The sequence below is a fragment of the Callospermophilus lateralis genome, chromosome 14, assembly GCF_048772815.1.
Source record: "Callospermophilus lateralis isolate mCalLat2 chromosome 14, mCalLat2.hap1, whole genome shotgun sequence".
In the NCBI taxonomy this organism is placed as follows: domain Eukaryota; kingdom Metazoa; phylum Chordata; class Mammalia; order Rodentia; family Sciuridae; genus Callospermophilus; species Callospermophilus lateralis.
In genome coordinates, this window is record NC_135318.1 from 21064775 (window position 1) to 21086698 (window position 21924).

General features: G+C 37.0%; 1 protein-coding gene across 1 annotated transcript in view; it reads left to right on the forward strand.

Annotated features, from left to right (window-relative positions):
• The window catches only part of Babam2 (BRISC and BRCA1 A complex member 2), a 392625-nt gene that overhangs the window by 124820 nt on the left and 245881 nt on the right, over nucleotides 1-21924 (forward strand). The window contains exons 5-6 of the mRNA XM_076832846.2: nucleotides 2294-2488; nucleotides 18871-18945. Coding sequence (XP_076688961.1) covers nucleotides 2294-2488; nucleotides 18871-18945 — 270 coding nt within the window. The remainder of the gene's footprint in view (nucleotides 1-2293; nucleotides 2489-18870; nucleotides 18946-21924) is intronic.

A 21924-nucleotide genomic window follows, 5' to 3' on the forward strand; every position in this document is an offset into this window, starting at 1 on the left:
ACCAAACCATGTTATACCTATTATACTACCTCCATTATCTCCAGGGGCTAGCATCCATTTTCTGAGCACATCCTTCTCTCTTTCCAGTTCTTTCTTTTTTGTGTCTCAACTCCCAACAACTCTTTTGACCCACCACCAAGACCTGCAGTCCATTGGTCCAGCCACCTTTTCATTAACTCTCATTTCCCTTAAGAACTTAATTTGGCTTTATCCTGCCTAAATGACTGTGGTCCATGATTATAATCATTCTTTTGCAACCCCTCTAAGATCTCTTCCCCTAGAAAGCTCCCTAGTACTTGTCTGCAAAATCCCAAACTTTGTTGAATCCAAATCCCCTCTCCTCCACATCTATCCTGAGGCAGTGGATTTAGGCTAGCTGGTCTCACTTACAAATCACACCTCTGACCTCAGTGGGCTTTTGGTGCTCTCTGGACTTCCCACTGTGCCGCAGTCTCTGGCTGGGCACAAATCACGAGCCTCCACACAGCTTGTAGATTCAAACAGCAATTCTTTATTCCCGAACTCACACCGGCCGTCTACAAACACGTTCTGGGGGAATCCACGTTCTCTGCCCAAATCCACACTCTGCCCAAATCCACTTCTGCCCAAATCCACTACTCTGCCCAAATCCACTCCACATGGGCTTCTGTCTCCCAAAATATACTGTCTGACCCTAAGAACTCAAGAGGAACTCAGCAGCAGGATACGCCCTATTCTAAAGGGGGAACACCCTAATCTCCTATTATGCTAAACCGCCCTATTCTAAAGGGGGAACACCCTAAACACTAAAGAAACATGGGGTACGCTGGCAAGGAAATTGTCATACCTACTTGGCTGATGGCTCCCAGCACCACTGCATTTCTCTAGTTCATTTGTTTTTCTAAATGACTATTTCATCCTTTTGTTTTGAACTTCCAGTATCCCATCCTGCTTCCTCACTTTCAGAGATCATCGTCTTCTTCCCCATCTCATGGAGAAGATGTCAGCCATCAGAAGAGAAATGCCACAAGCTCCTGCCACAGGTGGAATGGCCCGCCTGCTTGTGTACTTGTTCAGTTGGCCTTTCCTCTGTTTTCTGGGGATAGACTCTGCTCATTTCTAAGGCCAGCCCTCTTGGAGATCCAATCCATCGCCACCCGCCCCTGGATCCCCACCTGCCTCACTATCCTCTGTCCTGGTGTTCGCATCTTCTCTCTGTTGTGTCATCAGTTTTCCCTGTCTGCAGGAAGACTGTGTCAGGCCAGGGACCTCCATATAAAGCATACCCTTGATCCTGCATTCCTCTCTAGTTCCAAGTTTGAACTGTTTGTACTAGCTGTCTGCAATTTCTTTCTCTGCATTCTCTTAAACCCCTGATGACCAAGCTTTACTCTACCAAATAGTATTTGTCGGGGACACTACTGACCTGTGTGTACTAGAGCCAGTATTGACTCCTTAGTCTCGTTTTACTCATCAGCATCATTGGACACTTAATGATCACTTCTTTATCCTTAAAGAACTCCCTTTACTAGGCTTCTGGAATAATATGCTCTATTTTTCTCAGTGTCATTTATCACATCTACTATATTTATTTATTCTTTATTTTCCCATTGAAATGTAGGAACTTGAACTGTTTTCTTCCTTGCCTTGAACAATGGCTGATGTATGATAGGAATTGATACATATTTGTGTAATTAATGAATGTGAGCCTACAATTACTGTGTACTTCACAGAGTTTCACCCATTTCCAGAAACTTTCCTGGTCATAAAATGTCCTAGTTATTTCTTTCCTTTTTTCTGTTAGATATGCCTTTCTTAATTGTATTTCCCCTTGTTTCTAATCTGTTCCTCTCTTTTTCAGGCTGAACCATCACCTTTGTGTTTATAGTTCTGTGAGACTCTCATGTTTACATCTGCTATTGCTGATGCAGATGGCCTGTGGATCTGGAGTTAAATTACTGTAGCATATTATGCTGAATTTTAGTGCCAATGGAAAAAAACCGCTAAAATTGTAAAAGAATAAGAAACAAGTTCTGTCTTCTGGGATATTTAGGTTTCTTATTTTGTTAACTACCCTTCTTGACATTTTTCGATTGCCTCCTATTCACGGCCAAACTCCTTGATTTGTCTGCAGAGTTTTGGAAAGTCGAGAAATCTCCAAGCTCACAAGACCCTTCTAACTTCATCTCTAGGGTCATGGCTAATTAAGAAAAGTCTATCACTGTGAGATTTTTATATCTCTTTTCCTCTGTATTGATGTGACATGGGATTTGTATGAAAATCGTTTTCACCTGTCGTATTTATGGCTCTGCAGAACCTCGCCTCCTGGAACCCTTCAAACCCGGAGTGCCTCTTGCTGGTGGTGAAGGAGTTGGTGCAGCAGTACCACCAGTTCCAGTGCAGCCGCCTCCGCGAGAGCTCACGTCTCATGTTTGAGTACCAGACGCTGCTGGAAGAGCCTCAGTATGGGGAAAACATGGAAATTTATGCCGGGAAGAAAAACAACTGGGTAAGGTGTTCAGAAAATGGGGGAGAAGTTATTTCATCTATAACAAAATAAAACAAAATGAACTAACCAATTTAGATGTCTATTCATGATAAACAACAGTCATTTCTTTAGGTAACCTGTGCACTTTGTTATAGTTTAGAGTTAAAGGGACCTTAATGTTTATCTGGGTTATTGTTTTTCAAAGATATCAACTGGGAACTTTGTAAAATTCAGAATGTCATCCCCAGTCCCTGATCTTCAGAAGCTAGGGGCAGAACCTGATTGAGGTGACCCATGCACGTGATCTCCCCCCGCCTCTCTCTATATATATATGTAATTTTTTTTTTAAATTTAGCAACAGGAATTGAACTCATGGGCACTCAACCTCTGAGCCACTTCCACAGCCCTATTTTGTGTTTTATTTAGAAATAGGGTCTCACTGAGTTTCTTAGTGCCTCACTGTTGTTGAGGCTGACTTTGAACTTGCCATCCTCCTGCCTCAGCCTCCAGAGTGGGCCACATTTGGAGATGTTAACAAGTTCCCCTTCCCTTTCAAGGAGGGATTTCTCCTCTATCCCAGTCAGATAAGGAGGTCAGTGGTTCCGATGGCAGAGTCTTTAATATTTCCTTTACAAGAGCCTTTAATACTTCCTTTTTATAATTTCTTGACATTGTATAATCCTTTTATAATACAAGTCAGATCATGTAACTCCTCTGCCCAGAATCTTCAGATACTGTTCTTTTTCCCTCATGGTAAAAGGCATAGTCCCTCCAGTGGTGTGAAAAGCATGTGATTGCTGTTGCCACTGTCCTCTGTCCATTGTTCTTTTGCTTGCTGGGTCTCCTCCTCTCTCATGCTCACCTCTGGTTGCTCTGGCATCTTTGCTGTGCTGCAGACACACCAGGTATTTTCCTGCCCTGGGCTCTTGGCATAAGTTCTCTGTTCCCCCATACGGTTTCCCTACATAGTCACCCGGGTAATTCCTTCTTTCTTCAAGTTTCTACTAATGTGTTTTCAGTAATGCCCTGTTGACTCTCCCACCCTGCCCCCCACCTTTTTTATTTTGAGATAGAGTCTTGCTAATTTGCTCAAGGCCTTGCTAAGTTGCTGAATCTGGCTTTGAACTTGAGATTCTCCTGCCTCAGCCTCCCAAGCTACTGAGATTACAGGCATGCGCCACTGTTCCTGCCTCCCCCATTTGAAAAAAAAAAAAAAAAGAAAAAACTTTCTTGAGGTATAATTTAGATACCATAAACTTAACCTTAACCTGTTTTAATTGTACTCGTGAGTGATTTTCTTTGTAATTCATTCATTCATTCATTTTTAACTGATTTTTTTTACAAAATAAATGACAGTGGAATGCATTACAATTCTTATTACACATATACAGCACCATTTTTCATATCTTTGGTAGTATATAAAGACACCAATGTTGACACCAATTCGTGTTTTTCATACATGTACTTTGGATAATGATGCCTATCACATTCCACCATCATTGCCAACCCCCTGCACCCTCCCTTCTCCTCCCACACCCTCTGCCCTATCTAGAATTCATCTATTCCTCCCATGCTCCCCCTCTCTACTCCACTATGCTTGTCAGTGATTTTTAAAGTAAATTTGCTGATTAAGCAGCCACCTCCATCGGATCCATCACCCCAATAAGATCCTCATGCTCATTTACAGTTACTCCTATTCCCACCTTCAGTGCCAGGGAACCACCAAACTAATAGATTTTCTTTTCTGACTATTTCATGTAAGAGAATAATATAATATTTGGTATTTATGACTGGTTTCTTTTCTTCTGTGTCATAAGCTTGAGAGCCATTCATGAACCACATGTCAGCCCTTCATTTCCTTTTATGGCTGAATAATATTCCACTCTTAGACATACAACATTTTGTTTATGCTTTCACCAACTGCTGGGCATTTGAGTTCTACTTTTTAAAAAAATATTTTTAGTTGTAGATGGACACAATATCTTTATTTTATTTATTTATTTACATGTGGTGCTGAGGATCGAACCCAGTGCCTCATATGTGCCAGGCAAGCGCTGTACTGCTGAGCTACAACTCTAGCGCAAGTTTCTACTTTTTGAATTTTATGAATAATGGTTTATAAACATTCATATACAAGTCCTTATAATACCAGTTCTTAAAATTCTCTTCCCTAAAAATCTCTGCTCTTCTTTTTAAGGTGTATCTTTTTAAAAAGTTATATGTTGCTGGATAAAATGATCATTTCAGAACTTTGTGGCTTAAGGTGATAATATTTACCCTCATAGCTTTTGTTTATCAAGAATCTGGGTGGACTTTCTACTAACCCTCCCAGGCTGCACTGGGGTATTGGCCAGAGCTTTAATCATCTTGTGGCTCCTCTGGAGAGGGATTTTTTACAAGCTTATTTATGTAGTTGTTGACACAATTCAGCTCCTTGTGGACTGTTGAACTGAGGGCCTCAGTTAAGTGCTAAATGTTTTCTGGAAGCTTCTTTGAGTTCCTTGCCTCTCCTTAGGGCTTTCCACAGGACAGCTCATAAGATGGCAGCTGGCTTCACCAGAGCAAGCAATTAGGAGACAGCAAGAATGTGTGAGCAAGACAGAAACCACAATATTTTATAACCTGACCTCGGAAGTGACATGCCATCACTTTTTCTATATTCTGTTTATTAGGTCCAGCCCACACATAGGAGAGGAATTACGTAAGAGTGTGAGTGCCAGGGACCATTGGGAGCCACTTAGAAGAAGCCTGTTACACTTATTATTATGTTTATGGTTTGTCTCTCCCCATGGGAGTTTAAATTTCTTGAGGGCAGGGGTCTTTGTTTTGTTCACTGATATATCCTAAATACCTGAAGCAGTACCTACTAAATCTTTGGTATTCCATGAAAATTTGTTGAATTAATTAATGAATAAACTCTAGTTAAGCATAGAATAAGTTTAGGTACTCTTTTCTTGTTAATACTTTTAGATTTTACTTAGTCTTTTCTTAGGTTAAGTATGTTCTCACTTTTAGTCTTTAGCTTTTTCTTAAAGGATATAATTTCCAAGGTCTTCCACATGATTAATACCTTTGAATTGGCATGACTACATTTTGTTACAAATCTTTTTAATTAAGTTTAAAAATAAAGTTTTTTTTTCTTTTGTAAATTATTTATATTATAGTAAAAGACACATAACTCTAAGCCATGGTTCAGTACTATTAAGTATGATCTTCACCTTGTTGGACAGTTGATCTCTAGAACATTTTCTTCCTGTGAAACTGAAATTCTGTACCCTTTAAACACTAATTCCTCCTTCCCTTATACCTTGGCAACCACTTTTCTATTTCTATGATTTGACTCCTTTAAATGCTTCACCTGAGTGGAGTTATATAGTATTTGTCCTTTTGTGACTAGCTTATATCACTTAACTTGATGTCTTCAAGATTTATCCATATTGTAGAATGTGATGGAGTTTCCCAAATTAAAGCTGCACAGTATTCCATTGTGCACATACATCACATTTTGTTTATCTAGTTATCCCTTGGTGGGCCTGAGTTGTTTCCACCTCTTGACTATTGTGAATAATACTGCAGTGATCATAGATGTACAAATATCTCTTTAAGATCTTGCTTTTTTCGGAGTGGGGGTACCAGGGATTGAACCTAGGAATACTTAAACCTGAAGTCACATCCATAGCCCTTTTTATTTTTTTTTTCAATGAAGTATTTGGTCATTCTCCCTTAGTATTCCACTAACTATGTATTCCTTTCTTAGTCAGAATCTGTGTTAAATGATTGGGTTTAACTCCTGTTAGCCATCAGGTGTCTTTTTGAATATCACAAGACTTTTCCTTCAGCCCTGTTCTGTGGACTATTTATTTATTAAGAGCTTACACAGAGTCATATAAGGCATGAGTTTCAGTTTTTCTGGTAGCATAGAACTTGAAAAGATAGCTATTATGTAAAATCATGAAAATTTCTTATTGTAAAAGATTGTAAAATCTTGAAAACTATTTTTGTGTGCTGGAATGTTGCACTAAACCAACAACATTCAATTTAACAGGGTTAACAAGCTAGTATAGGGTCAATGTACATTTATGGGAAGTCTACTATGCTAGGTTTTGGATAAATAAAGATGTGTATCAGATATTTTATGCTTATATCATGGCTTATGCTTCAGAGGGTGGTAAAGTTTAGTTGAAAAGATTCAATGCATATTTGTAAAAAAAATGACATAGCAAAACTAGATTATATTTCAAATGTCTAAGTGTTCAACAAGAGAGCCAACCGCTGTGGAATAGAGGGACCAAGGAAAGTCTTTTCTGGTGACCCAAAACTGATCTAGGTCCTGAAGGAAGATGGACAAGGCACTGTCAATGGAGAAGATCAGTGGGTCACATGGCTGGGGAAAACCTAGAGGCATGGTGTGGTGTACATGGGGAACAAGAATTATGAGCACATTTAAACTGATTGGTAAATCACATCTATTGTTACAGTAGTATGTTGAGGCCTGAGGAAATTTTTATGTGAAGTAAATTGATGTTTATTAATTAAAACATGAAAATTAATATACTCTCTAAATAAAACTCTAAAAGAATCTATGTGTTCTTCCTGGCCTGTCAATCCATGTATTTTGGTTTCTCTGGTCCAGGGTCCTTCTGATGAATGCTTTTCTATAATGAACCCAAAACTGTGCATGATTACCTAATACCTCTGCACATACACAGTTCTCTAGCCATGGTAGAGGATGCTTTTCACTGTGGTCATCATCGAATCCTTCTGTCACACAGGTTTATACTCTTAACCTTCCACTTCTGCTCTAAAAGTATGAGCTTTTAAAAACCTGAGATGCCTGTTTTTTACTCTCAGATAGTACAAGAAAAAATTTAAATTCATGTAAACTTCAAATCCTTGTCAGCCCTCTGACAAGCCTGCTAATTTGAAATACAGTGTTTTCATTCTTTGCAAAGTCATTCTTCTTTTTTCTCTCAAACCACCTTTCAGAGAATTTTAGCAAGTTCACATTTGATAGTAAGCCTTAAAAAAGGGCGGGGGAGAAAGAAGACCCCCCCAAAAACATTCCACTCTTTATAGCTTAATTGTTTGCCTTTGTCTTTTTATGAAGTCGTTTCTTTTTATTGCTTTGCCATTTCTTTATTGAGTTTTCTGAACATTCTATTCCTTGTCTGTGCTGGTTTTGTAATTTTTTGGAAACACTCAATTTTTTTTAAACAGGTGATACATTTGGATGTAAGCTTATATATTCAGAATGAAAAACATGTATTATATGCCTGCATGATAGAGTTTAAAAAATTTTTTTTTCCAGTACAGGGGATTGAACCCAGGGCTTTGTGCATGTTAAGCAGGCGCTTTGCTATTGAGCTGCACATCCAGCCTTGTGGATATTTTCTTAATACTGATTTATGCTTATACAGTGGAATAGAAAGCAACCCCACCCCCCTTTGATGTTGTTATCTGACCTAAATCCTGCCAAGATTTTAAAAATCTGAAGCTTATACACTTAAGTTCTCATAGCATCTAAAAATACTATACAGAGAGGACAGGAGCCATTTCCTGATAGCACCTCTCTTGAGTAATATCTTATGTGTCTGTCAGCCCCCCTTGCTGTGATCTTATAGTTGAGGGGGAAGATCTGAGCAGTGGCAGAGGGCGAACTCCTCCAGGACAGAGTCCATTCAGAGATGTGCTGCATAAGGTGATCTGAGAGGCAGAAGCCTTGGATTCTAATTCTGTTCCTATCTCTTTTTGTGTGACACTTTATGTTCTTTATGTGACACTTTCATGGAGATAACTACACTATTGCCCCAAATATAGTGCAGAAATTAAATTAGATCTTGTATGTTGGAAACAGAGTTAAGATCAACATGGAGTTAAATAATAGAAAGTATTAATATTATTATCATCATTAGTTTTTTTTGTATACCCTTGAAAAAATTGTTATATTCAGTGCCAATAAATGACAGTCCAATGATTGTTCTTATATTATTTCTCAAAATACTGTTAATCATGAAGTTACCATATGTGGATCAGCAGAAGGTGTCATCACCAAGGTGTGGATAAAGTATGAAAGACAAGGTGCAAATGAGTTAAGAAAGAAAGTTGCTGACTTTGGACGGACTTTTAAGGATGGAAGAACAGATTTCATAGCTTCAGGAAAAGAAATTAAGAAGTAAAGCCAGAAGGTTTAGATGACACATAGTTGGAAGAAAAAGAAAAAAGACCTATTAGCTGGAAGAGGCAGTGGGATTCCTTGGTCATGCCCACTGACCTGGAGATATGTATCAGTCTGCCTGTCAGGAATGTTTTAGGTGCCTGTCTTTTGGTAGCTCAAGTATCTCTTCAGGTGTTTGTGGCAGGGAGTATCAACTTGAACGTGGGGATTAATGTTAATGAGAAAATGTCTAGAACCGTCTTGTTCACCAGAGAAGCCCCAAGCCGTACTGTGAGCACTGGGGAAATGGCTAGATCCAGTTGACATGTATGTACACGTAAGCTACACACAGGAATTTTGAGAGTTAGTATGAAAAAAATCTCAGTTTTTTATGTTGATTGTATGTGGAAAGGCTAATGTTTTAGATACATTGGGACATAAACATTTCAACTGTTTCTTTTTACCATTTTAACTGTGGCCATGAGCAAATGTTAAATAGTCTTAAATGACCTATGTGGCTCACGTGTGTGCTTTTCATTATTTTTCTCTTGGACATCACTGGTCTAGCAAGATGGGAGAAGGAGAGCAAGAGTGCAAAAAGAAGGATCAAAATATCTGGTGGCTGGGGAGTGGATGAACTTTTTCTTTCTGGAAGTATTTGTAGTAGGTGTTCTGGTGATGCCATCTAGTCTCAGGTAGAAGGATGTGCAAAGTTCTCTCATAATTCCTCTTGAATTTATGTTGCTTCGGGGGTTATACTCTGATGACATTTGACTTGGGGATAAACATGTGGTTGTTCTTTGAAAAAACTCTAGTGTGATGGTCAAACATGCATACTCTTAGGAATTGACCAGAATCATCTGTTTTATTTTTTAACTACATGGAACCATTAGGATTTGGTTGTTATTTGAAATAAATGGACCCATTACAGAGGCTCTTTTTTTTTTTTAATTGTTTTTGTTGAGGAATTTGTTATACTGAATTGCCCTGTATGTCAGCAAGACATACAGGACAATTCAGTTTTTGGTTATGGTTCATGCAGCTTTTATTACAGATTTGGTGGTTTATTACTGAATTCCACTTAAAACATTCTGGGCAAAACAGCAAAATTTAAAATGTGGTGAAGTCATTTTAACAACTAGTTTTTAAAAATCATTTTTATTTATTTTTCTGTTCATTATAGTTGTACATAATGATGGGATTTGTTGTTACATATTTGTACATGCACACAACATAAGAATATAATTTGGCCAATATCATTTCCCCCGCACTTCCCCACTCCCTCCTCACCTCCATTCTCTGGTTCATTTTCTTTACTGATAACCCTTTGATTTCCATGAAGTCTGCCCCCACTTCATTTTTCTTCTCTAGGAATGCTTTCTTAGAGTCTTGCTCACCGTGGTTTATATATCAGCTTTTTTACATTATTTGTAACATGTGTACCTAAATTACCTTATATGTCAGGGCATTAAGGTAAAGATGATAATTTCTTCAATCTGACACTTAAAAGGAAATTCATTATTTTTTTTATTAAATAATAGAGATATCAGTAGGAAATTTAAGTTTCTTTTAGCTGCAGGAAACATTAAGTGGAAAAGACTTTGTTTTACATAAGCATATGAAACACACAGGAAACCTTTTCAATTTCCTTTACACACTTCCAGAACTGCTTGTAAGGAAGGACTAGAATTGTACCACCTCCTTGTGTCGTGAGGTTGCTTGCTTGTTGGAAGTCTTGGGTGCTTTACCCAATATCCCCAGCAGCCATTCAGATGTAGTGTATACCTTGCTGTCCACACCAAGGGCATGGACAAATACCTGTAACAAAAAGCAAAAGACGAAGAATCTTCTATACAAAATGTCTTGTTTTTGGAAATGTACAAATGACTCAATCTACTTTCCCCTTCAGAAAAGAATTTCCTAGTTTTTCAATTATTTTCAAAGAACCTATGGTACCACTAACTTACTAATTGCAAAGAACTGTGGGAATAGTGTTGATTAGATCTGGGAGGCACATAAACTAAATAGAATTCTTCCCTAGGGATTTGGAGTTAGTACTGAAATGGGGAGACTTATTTCCTTATGTATTAGCTGGTCTTTGACATGTAAATCTAGAACCTTTATTCTCATCTCATCTAGTCAAAATAATCCCAAACTGGCAAATAGAAATTAAAACGAAGCACAGAGACAGCAGCGATAAGAGATAAATAGAAAATTTGGAGGCTATTAGAATCCTTGGAACTAAGACTGGGCTGTATTTATATCCTTAGGATACCTCATCTCCTTTTTTGGGGGGTAGAGGGTACCAGGGATTGAACTCATAGGCACTTGGCCACTGAGCCACATTCCCAGCCCGATTTTGTATTTTATTTAAAGACAGTATCTCACTGAGTTGCTTAGCGCCTTTGCTGTTCCTGAGGCTGGCTTTGAACTCGAGATCCTCCTGCCTCAGCCTTCTGAGCTACTGGGATTACAGGCGTGTGCCTCTATGCCTGGCTACTTCATATCCTTTTAATTAATTATTTTTTATTTGCTTAAGTTATTTTAAATTGGAATTCTGTCACATGAAACTTAACAGTCTTAACTAAATTTCTCCCAAAGCATCCTATAAACATCTCTGTCAAAGCACTTATCACGCCATAATATTTTGTTTGTCTTTCTAGTCAAAATTAACTTTAAGGTCCTTAAGGACTGCTTTAATCTGTCTTAAGGTCTCTATTACCTAGCCTACTTCTCAGTGCAGTACGTTCTCAGTAAATGTTTGTGGATGAATGAATGGATGAGTGAACATGTGAGTTGTAAGCATTTCCTTACATACATTTTTACTTATAATTTTTAAATTACATAAAAATTTTCTTGAATTGATAATATATTCATATTGTTTAGTATTGATTATTTTCTGTATACACCCAAATCATTCCACTTTTCTTTCACTCTTCCACTTGCTAAGTGCTAATACAATTTTTTTCTAGTATAGCTTTAAAGAATTTCTTTTTACATGTATTGGAAAATACAAATATATTGTGCCCCTTTTATACATATTATTCATTATTTTGTGCCTTACTTTTGACTGACTTAATATTGCTCAGAGATTTTTTTTCATTTATGTACCAAGAGAATACCTTCATTTTTTTTACAATTGTATATTGTTACATTGCATAATTGAAACATAATTTATTAAATCTGGACTCTGTTCTTGGCCATTGTTTCTGATCTTTTCCTTACAAACAGTTCAATAATAAATAACATTGTATCAATGTCATTTTGCCTGTCCATAAAATAAATAACTAGAAGTGGAATTGCTGGATCAAAGATTATATGTGTTTATATTTTATCACCAAAAAGCTCCATAAAGTTTATACCAGTTAATGAACCCAGTAGCAATATATGAAAGTGGTTGTTTCTCCACATTATTGTCAATAGTGTATTAACAGATTTGTAGATTGCTGTCAGGTTGCACTTCTTTTAATGGCCAAGTAGCTCTTGCTGACCTAACTCTTCCACAGGTAACGACTTATAGCTCTGGACAAAAAAGTAAAGCCACTGCCTGAAACCGCTGTAGAGTCAAAGCAGGCAGATCATGGCTGGGGCCTATTACTTGAAAGAAGGGAAAGCGGGGGCCTGGGTTATAAGACAATAGCAAAACAGTGTATAAGACCATGGAATCATAGGGTGGTAGAGGAGAAGGAGAGAGAGCAGGAAACCACTTGTTGAAATAGTGCCCCTAGAATTCCAAATATGGTGAAAGACATATATTTACAGATTCAAGAGGCTCTACAAGCCCCAACTGGAATAAATGCAGGGGCAAAATAAACAAGGCACATTGTAGTCAAAATACTGAAAACCAAACAAAGAAGAGATCTTGGGCTGGGGTGTAGTTCAGTGGTGGCATCTTTTTATGTAGTCAAGAGTCATTCATATTTCTTTCCTGATATATCCTTTGCCTGTTCTCATAGGCTGATCAGCTTTTTTCATCAAACTCTATCTTTGTGATAGAGTCGCACATTTTCTTCAGTTTGTCTATTGTTTTTTGACTTCGCTGTTGATGTTCTTTTGCTATTTGGAAAGTTTTTATGTTCTGGAGCCAAGCTTATCAGCCCTTTCCGTTAGGACTTCTGGGTCTGGAGTCCTTTTTGAAAGGGCATTCCCTGGTATGAGGTTATACAGATGTTTGTCGTTTCCTTTTTTTATGGTTTTAGTTTATGCTCTGAAATGCTTTATTCATTTGGGCTTTATCTTGATATTTTTTCCAATTAATTACCTAGTTGTCAATTATATGCCAATCATATACTGTCAATCTTATACTGAGTGTATTTGAGCTTGTTTCTTGTCTTACTTTCTGTTCCATTAGTCTGTTGATTTAACACCCATACTAGCATGCTCTAATTCTTAGTTTTGAAATTCACTTTACTATCTGATGTAGATATGCCTCTCTCATTGCTTTTCTCTTTTAGACCTTTCCTGGTCACTTTTTTTTTTGTGGGGGTGGGGTGGGGTACTTGGGGTTGAATTCAAGGGCACTTGACCACTGAGCCACATCCCCAGCACTATTTTGTATTTTATTTAGAGATGGAGTCTCTGACTTGCCTAGTGCCTTGCTTTTTCTGAGGCTGGCTTTTGAACTTGTGATCTTCCTGCCTTAGCCTCCGAGTCTCTGGGATTACGGTGTGCGCCACTGCACCCAGCTCCTGGTCACCTTTATTGTGTATTTTTTCCATGTGGTGTTTTAAAGATTTCCTCAAAATCATGAACTCCAAACCCTAAATTGGATCGTATCTTCAAGAAATTTGCTCTCAGAGCACTCTGCCCTTTCACATAATTTATAGGAGTGATTATTTTGATTAATGTCTGACTCATCCACTGGACTGTAAGCTACCCAAGGGCTGCGGTCTTGTCTCTTTTTACTGATTATTTTGTGGTACCTAGCATAGTGCCAACACGTTTTAAGTTGTTAATTCATGTCAAGAATGCACAAATACACCTTGATTCTTCAGGTTGAGCTCTGTGACTCATTATTCTCTCAGTGACTATAGGCAGGTTTCTTGACTATACTTGGCTTCAGTTTTCTCATTTTTAGAGCAGGTGTAAATGAATTATACCAATTGAACAGAATTGGGGGGGATAATTAAATAAAATATCTTAGAAAATTTTTATATAATTAGACTAACTATGGCTTTCCCTTTCACAGTTACACATTTATGTATATGTCAAATAACAGTCTCCAGAATTAGGCTTATAGGTTGTCAGTTTGAAGAATCACCCTTACCAGATTGTCACCCAACTAAAGTTAAGTCACCCTTTCCTGTATCTTAGCTTTTTTAGAATTTATTTATCTATATATGGTACTGAGGATCGAACCAGTGCTTCACACCTGAGAAGCAAGTGCTCTGCCACTGAGCTACAGCCCCAGCCCCTGTATCTTAGCTTTTAACTTATCTGAGTGGTAACAGCCAATTGCAGCTAAAGGCTTATTTGTTGACAAGAAAAATGTCTCTAAGAAAGGAGGCTTTCCCCTTATAGGACAACCTGAGCATAGAGTACATTCAGCAGGAGAGGTCTACCTGTCACTTCCAAAGGAGAAAACCATGCCACAGCTGCTACTATTAAAAGAAAAGCTTAGGCTTAATAAATTGCCTGCACCAAGAGCCTTGTTAGTTGAAGTTACTTGCCAACGTACCATAACTTGAAAAAAGGAAGGACACACATATTTATTGCTAATGCTGGGGAGATTGCCATTAAGGCAGTTGGCAGAAAGACTGACATTTTAACAGTCATAGGTCAGATAATTTTCTGCATCTATCCAAGAGAAGATTTAACCAAGCACTGACCAAAAAAGAAAAAAAGAAAAAAAAATCAAATAATTCTGTTCACTTGGCTGCATCTAAATGTCTCATTTTCAGCCTACAGGAAAGGTTGCTGTGGAAGCAATCTTTGACGTTACAACAAAGTGACCATAAATTGCTTGAATAACTGTTGAAACGTCAAAGACGCACAAAAAGTCATTGTCTGAGGTAGAAAAGGATTTTTTATTTATGGTTTCCTTTTTATATAATGTTTGTAACTTAAATTTTACATGAAAATATGTTTTAAACTTTCATTTGCTTAGTTTCACAGAGGCAGATTAGCTTGCGGGCTACAAGGAGACTCAACAGTAGAACCGAAAAGTGAATTCTTGAGTCTTAGTTCCCAGCATTACCAGTGTGATTAGAGACCAGCGCGGAGTCCTCTTTTCTCTTTCGGCAACAAAATAAATCTGGTGGGCTTGGAAGTTGGAGATCATAAAGTGCTTTTTATGGTTTCTAGTAGAACAAATTCCCTTCATAGACCTAAGTTTCTTTTATTATGACTTTAGTTTTGTACATCAGTCTCTTGCTGATAAACACAAATTTATATCAGTCCTGGGACCAACATTTCTTTTATTATGACTTTAGTTGTGTAAATCAGCCTGTTGCCAACACACACAAATTTATATTAGTCCTAGGATCAACATTTTGAGAAGGGATAAAGTAGGGATCATCTGAGAGTTTTTAAAAGAATGTTGGTTTAAAATAGCTGGGAGAATAAAAATACATTGTACAAACTAAAACAGGGCAAAAGAGCTAAAATGCAGTTTGTGGACAAAAATAACTAGCAGTTCAGATGAGTCCAAGTGCTAAATATGTAATTATTTTTCCTATTACCTTATATGTGCAAGAGTTCTTTTCATTTACAAAATCCTACATTTCATTTGTTTTTTTCCAAATGTGTGTGTGTGTGTGTGTGTGTGTGTGTGAACACGCATGAGCTATTGAGTTTAAAAGAAAGTTTTGAAATTGCCACTTGAACCTATAGATTGACATTTTATACTAATAGTTAGAAATGGATGTTTTTTATTTGTGGGTAGTTTGCCTTTATAAACTGGAAATGAAAAAGAAATGAGTTTGATTTATTATCATCTCTCGAATTCCCTTCCTCAACCACTTTGAAGCTCATAGTGCGTTTTAAAGAGCTGCCTTCACACCCTCAGAAATGACTTAGGAAATGTTCCACATACTTGTAGTCGCCATTTTAGTGTTCACAAATTTTATGAATGGTTGTTGGCACAGTCTGGGGGGTTTCAGAAATTGCTCACACTAGGGAGGAGTCTTTCTGGGTGACCTTTAATCGGTATTAGTGCTTATTTGCTTCAGTAACACTGAACTTCTCGTTGTTCCCTGCACTTGCATCAACCCTCCTAACACTTGCTGTTCTCTTTCTCTGGGATGTTTTGCTTCTTCACCTCTTTTGCATCTTTGTTCAATTTTTCCCCAGAGTACTCTATACAGAAGCCAAATCTCTACCATTAGAGATTTTTGAGCAAATGATCATGATCTGACTAATGTGTTGAAAGAATCATTTTGCCTCTTGAGATGAGAATAAACTACAGCCAAACAAGAGCTGAAGCAGTGAGGGGCATTTGTGATTGTCCAGCCTTTAGATCTTGGTGGCTCAGACCAGGTGGTGGTGAGAACTGGTTGGCTTCAGGATGTGTTTTGGAGGTGGAGTAAGTAAGATTTGCTGTCTCTCTGAATGTGGGGTAAGAGAGAAAGATAGAAATCAGGATGACTCTGGAATTTTTTGCCTGAGATATTGAAAGATTGGAATTCCCATTTATTGAAATGAGGAATAAATATCAAGGGAAGAGCACAAAATCAGGAATTTGATTTTGTTCATGGTAGGTGAATAAATGAAACTTGGATTAGGGAAAGGTCTGAGACGGAGATTGAACATTTGGGAGTCATCAGCACATATTATTTAAAGTCATGAGCCTGGATGAGCTCTAATACAGTAAAGTTGTCTTGGAGTTAAGCCCAGGTGTACTCCCATGTTTAGAAGTTGAGGAGAGTGTAAGTGGAGTAGAGAAGACCCTGGAAACCAACTGAAGGACAGGCATGATCAACTGTCAAAATGCTACTGACAGAACACTAAGACGAAGATTGAGAAGTAAATGACCATTGGATTTGGCAGTGGGAGGCCATTGGTGACATTTTGAGCTGTTTTGCTGGAGTGGTAGTGAGGAAAGGCTGGTGGTAGAGAAGTAAAAGAGGAAATGCAGACCTCAGGATAGACTCATTTTTTTAAATAAGAAATTATTTATGAAGTAGAACAGAGAAATGAGATGGAACTGATGAAAGATATGAAGTCAAGGAAGACCTTTTATTTATTTTTTTAATGATCTTTTCATGCTCATGGGAGCAAATAATGAAAGAAAAATGGAGTATAGAGGAGAAAGAGAAGGGGTCAGTGGTTGGGAATATGTATTCTTTGATGTGTTTTTTCATAGCATTGTATATGGCACCAGGGGGAGAAGAATTTTCTGTTTTCTATATCTTCATCTCCCACTGGGTTAGGTGGTATTCTTATGAACTCCCATTTAACTCCATGGTGTTCTATGTTGCCTTTATACTTACTCCTTTCAAAGTATGATCCTTGTTCTTAAAAGCAGACTCGGGTCCAGCCATGTCCTGATCTAAAGAACCACACTTGCTAGGATATGTTAGCTTTAGAGTCCTCTAGGAGTTATACATAACACCAGAACCACACCTTCTGGAAATCTTCAACCAGAATTATATCAGGATCTCACCAATCTTCTCTGAAACACCAGAGCATAGGTCTTTAGGTGGCCCTTAAGTATTCTCCCCTGCCCCTGGTTTGTGGGTAACCGACACATAATGATGTTGAATACTGAGAATAGCTGCTCAGCTTTGAGCATCAGTTCTGTTTCTCACCATTGGCATTCCCAGTGGTACAGTGGCATCTGGGACTCTATCATGCTTCCCTGGGCTTTGGTATTGTAGACTCAATTCTCATTTCTCCTTTTTCTGTCACAAGTTTAGGCTTGTTTTGTTTTGTCCTTGGCCTGAGGTTGATGCAAGTTAAAGATGTTGTAAGAGGTAAAACAAACAACTAGGCAGATGTTAGTTATCATTGTTATCTTCTGAGCTCAAGGTTTATATTTCTGCCTGCATTTTCAAGGTTTTAGGTCAGAACTTTAAAATTGGGGCCAGAATCTTGAAGCCAGTTCCTGAGGGGATTGTAGAAAGAAGTGATGACAGTGTGGAATTGTGTCTGTAAGGGGTGTGCATGGGTGCCTGTTTGGTTCATCCCTTCATCCATAATAAATATTTGTAAATGCTTGCTCTGTTTAAAGATGTGTTTTGGGAAATTGGCATGGCTCATTTTTTAAGGTGGGAAAACAGAAGATACTGGGGCCTCTTTAGTAGACACAGTATGAAAAGCATAAAGGATATTCTTTAGAGTAGTTCTCAAGCATCCTTGGAGTTCGTTGTTGAAACATGTAGTAGGGGAAAATCCCAAGCCACGCTGCCTGTTTGCAGTGAGAAAAGGTGAAGAACCAAACCCTGCCACTCACACAAATTCATTGCCACTGGAAGCTCCTCTTCAAGGCCATGACAAAGTTAAAAAGAAATATCACTTCCTAGTCTTTTCCAGCATAAAAATTAAGAAGGAAACTTTTTTCTCTTACTCAATTTTTTCTCTTAGAAAATAGAAATAAGGCTGGGATGCAGCTCAGTGGTGGAATGTTTGCCTAGCACACACAAGGCCCTGGATTGGATCCCTCACATAGCAAAAAATACAAAAAAAGTAGCTGTTATTTATAACTTAATTAAATGTTTTAAATAACTAAACCTCTGTACATATTTCTTTTAGAGGTGAGTTTATAGATGGAATTACTGACAGACATTAGTTAATGATAGCGATGTTAATGGACATTCAAGAAATTGGCAACTTATTTGAAGGGTCCACTCAAGTACTTTGCACACGTTGAAGTTTGACCTTTGTATGTTTTTCCAAACGGACTCTAAAATAAGGTGATATATCTTAGCTTTGAGAGATATAAATATTAGTGAAGAGGCTACATGTTTTAATAAAAGCAAATGAATCTAAGGGATAAGTCTGTTCCTATTGTTTATTTTAAAAATAATAATTGTACATTCATGTATTTTCATGATTTTAAGAAAAAGGTAATACTGCCATATTATTGTACATTTAAAATGCAAATTTTAATAGTTTAAATTATGCTTTTTAGTAACTGATAATTTCAGATTTCTTTTTGACCCTGTCTTGCCTTTCCCACTTTCTTTGTTTGCCTGGTGTTGGGAAATCCAAATTGAAAATGCAGGCATTTTGAACAAGTTGAATGAATTGTGGCCTTGGCTATAATTGTCACTTCTCAAATTTTAAAAATCTTATATCTTTCTTTCTACAGACTGGTGAATTTTCAGCTCGTTTTCTCTTGAAATTGCCAGTGGATTTCAGCAACATTCCCACATACCTTCTCAAGGTAAAAATATATGATTATCAGCATAAGAATACAAATGATACCACTTAACTCATTATTTGTATAACTGGTTTGTCAGCATTGTATTCAGATGATAAATTCTACTAAAAATGTTTATAGGAAGATTCATTGAACTATTTGTTTACCTAAAAGTAAAATAGTAACCTTAAAAGTCATTTAGACATGAGTTTTTTGTATAAGGTAAAATTATTAAACTTTGGAAAGATCAATTTAATTTTATGGGGGTGAAAGATTCTTAGAAATTGTCTAAGGCGTTCTTTCTTTAAATATGATTGCATATTAACCATGCTTTATAAAGGACATTTCATTTTATGTCAGCAGGTAAACTCAGGAACTTTCAAAGTTGGGTTGTCTCAGAGACTCACACTGCAGTTAGACCAGTGTATCTGGCTTTCTTTAAAATGTGATGCAGGCAAAGTATGACCTAGGACAGCTATTTTGAGGGAGGGGTCTATTATGTTTTACAGAGAAAAGATTGACCACAAGGCTGTGTTTAGCAGAGAGACACTAAATGGACCAAGTAGCAAGTTCTGAAAAGGAAGCTCTAAGTCATAGGCCCAGGTTCATTCCAGATGAAGATTTTGGTGGTGGTTTAAGATTTGGCTGGCTGTCCTCACCCCCTGTTTCAACCTGAGGTTATTTAATTTCAGTATAATGTAAGAAAAATTTCTGCCTTCTAATTTGATGATGATCAGAGAGCTAATGGTATTTATAATCATCTAGTGAGAAGACAGAATCCTTGTAGAAGTTTCCCTGCATATTATAGTAGTCAATAAAAAATAAGCAGTTATTAATCTTGATAATGGTTAAAAGTATGGTTTGGTAGAATATAGTCTATAACCATAGAAAAGACTAGGGAACCTGTTTTATACATTCCATTGAAGAGAGAAAATTTCCCCTTTTCCCCCTTAAGTAAAACACGAGATTTTTGTGCCTCATTAAACTTTTATTTTTAGTTTCCAGTTGACTGGTTTTCCACTTGGTATCCAGTGGTTGTGAAGTCCAAGTGACATTGGAGGTCAGCAATTTATATCAGTCTTTCCACATTGGGAAATATACATATTAAATCAGTGATTACCAAGAATAGTTAATTTGATTCCAGTAATTATTGTGCTCTATTAGAATAGCAAGCAGTCTCCTTAGAAATCCCATTAACAAATATTTAATGACCTCTTTCATATATTCCAGTTAAAGTCTACTTCAGCTCATTTTGAACCAAATACAACAGTTTATACAAGTACATTGTTCATACAAGCATCATAATCCATAATGTACAGTTCTAGTATCTTTGTTTAGATTTGTTGGTCCTTCTCTATTTGAGTAGTCTTCCTGTTTATTTGACATTGATTTTGCTTCTGCTCATGTTCTTGAAGGTCAAAAAAAAAAAAAAAGAAATGCATTATCCTGTAATCTGCTTTTTTCTCTTTAATATCATATTCCATATTTTCTGTTTTAACTTATATTGTGCTCTACTTTTTCCTTGACAGTCAGATAAGAGAAAGCTGGAACCTATATGCCAAAATTATAAATTCTTTTTCTCCCCTGAATTATTATGAAGTGATTTTTCTCCTATAGATGAAATGCCATCATTGCAATGTTAATGTCTTTCTGGATCTTTAGTTGATGCAAGGAGAATAAAACAAGTACCAAAAAGGAGAAGCTTTTGAATAATCCAAAACAACTAAATAAGTAAAACCCTTACTTTAAAAAAATAAAACAACAACTGCTTAGGAATTGCTTTACATGTACTTTGCATTTGGATGCTCCTGACCTAATTACTTGACCTAGAATTGGTAGTCCAAAAAGTAAAATAAGCTTCCCCACTTCTTAGGGTTAGGATAATCTTTACCAGCATCAGTGTGGTTTCATCTAATCATTCCAAGCAATTAAATGGTAAAGCAGAGCTTTTAAATATAGAGATAGCATGGACTTTGACTACATTCACAATTTATTTGCTACAGTGAATTTTCATTTCACTATGATGAAGCTATCATCTATTTAGAAGTTTAGATTAGCAGTTACACCTATTTTACCTACTAACAGGAATGTAAGAATGAAAAAAAAAAAACACTAAATATTCAGTGATGTGATTTTGCCTAATATTATACTCCAGGTATATATCGTTTTTAAATGAATAGAGTGAATATATTTAAAATGAAGCCTGGCTTCAGAGTCTGAATTTTATTCTTGGTTGGGTTAAGTCAAAGGGTTAGATAAATCATTTACATAAAAACTCAGTAAAAAAAAAATTCTGTGTTCATTAGGATTCTTTATTTGTGGGTGGTATAAATCCAGCATGAACTTGTGTAAACCAAATGGGAAATGTACAAATCCTCTGCTCCCATAGTCCAAGGAGCAGGAAACAAGACTCTGTGTTGCATAGTCTAAAGATCAAGATAGACCAATCTTTCCATGTCTGTACCACTTTGGCTCTACATACCCTTGAACTTTTCAACTTGTCTCTTTGCTGGGGAGAAACCATGGTCCACAGAATAAAAGGGAGATTACTGAAATCATTGAAGTATAAGTATTCACTACAGTATTGAACCAAAGATTATTTTATAATTATATGCAGTTGGCCCTCCATATTCATGGGTTCTGCATCAATGGATTCTATATCTGTACATTTAGCTAACCATAGATGACAAGTTATTTGGAAAAAAAAGAATTGTGTCTCCACTAACATGAAAAGGCCCCTTTCCCCCCCACTGGTTGTTATTTCCTAAGTAATACAGCATGATGATTATTTTTAAGTTGTCGATGGACTTTTATTTTTCTTTATTTTTATTTTTTTATTTTATTTTTTAAAGAGAGAGAGAGTGAGAGAGAATTTTTTAATATTTATTTTTTAGTTTTCAGTGGACACCACATCTTTATTTTATTTTTTTGTGGTGCTGAGGATTGAACCCAGTGCTTCATACATGCTGTGTGAGTGCTCTGCCACTGAGTCACAATCCCATC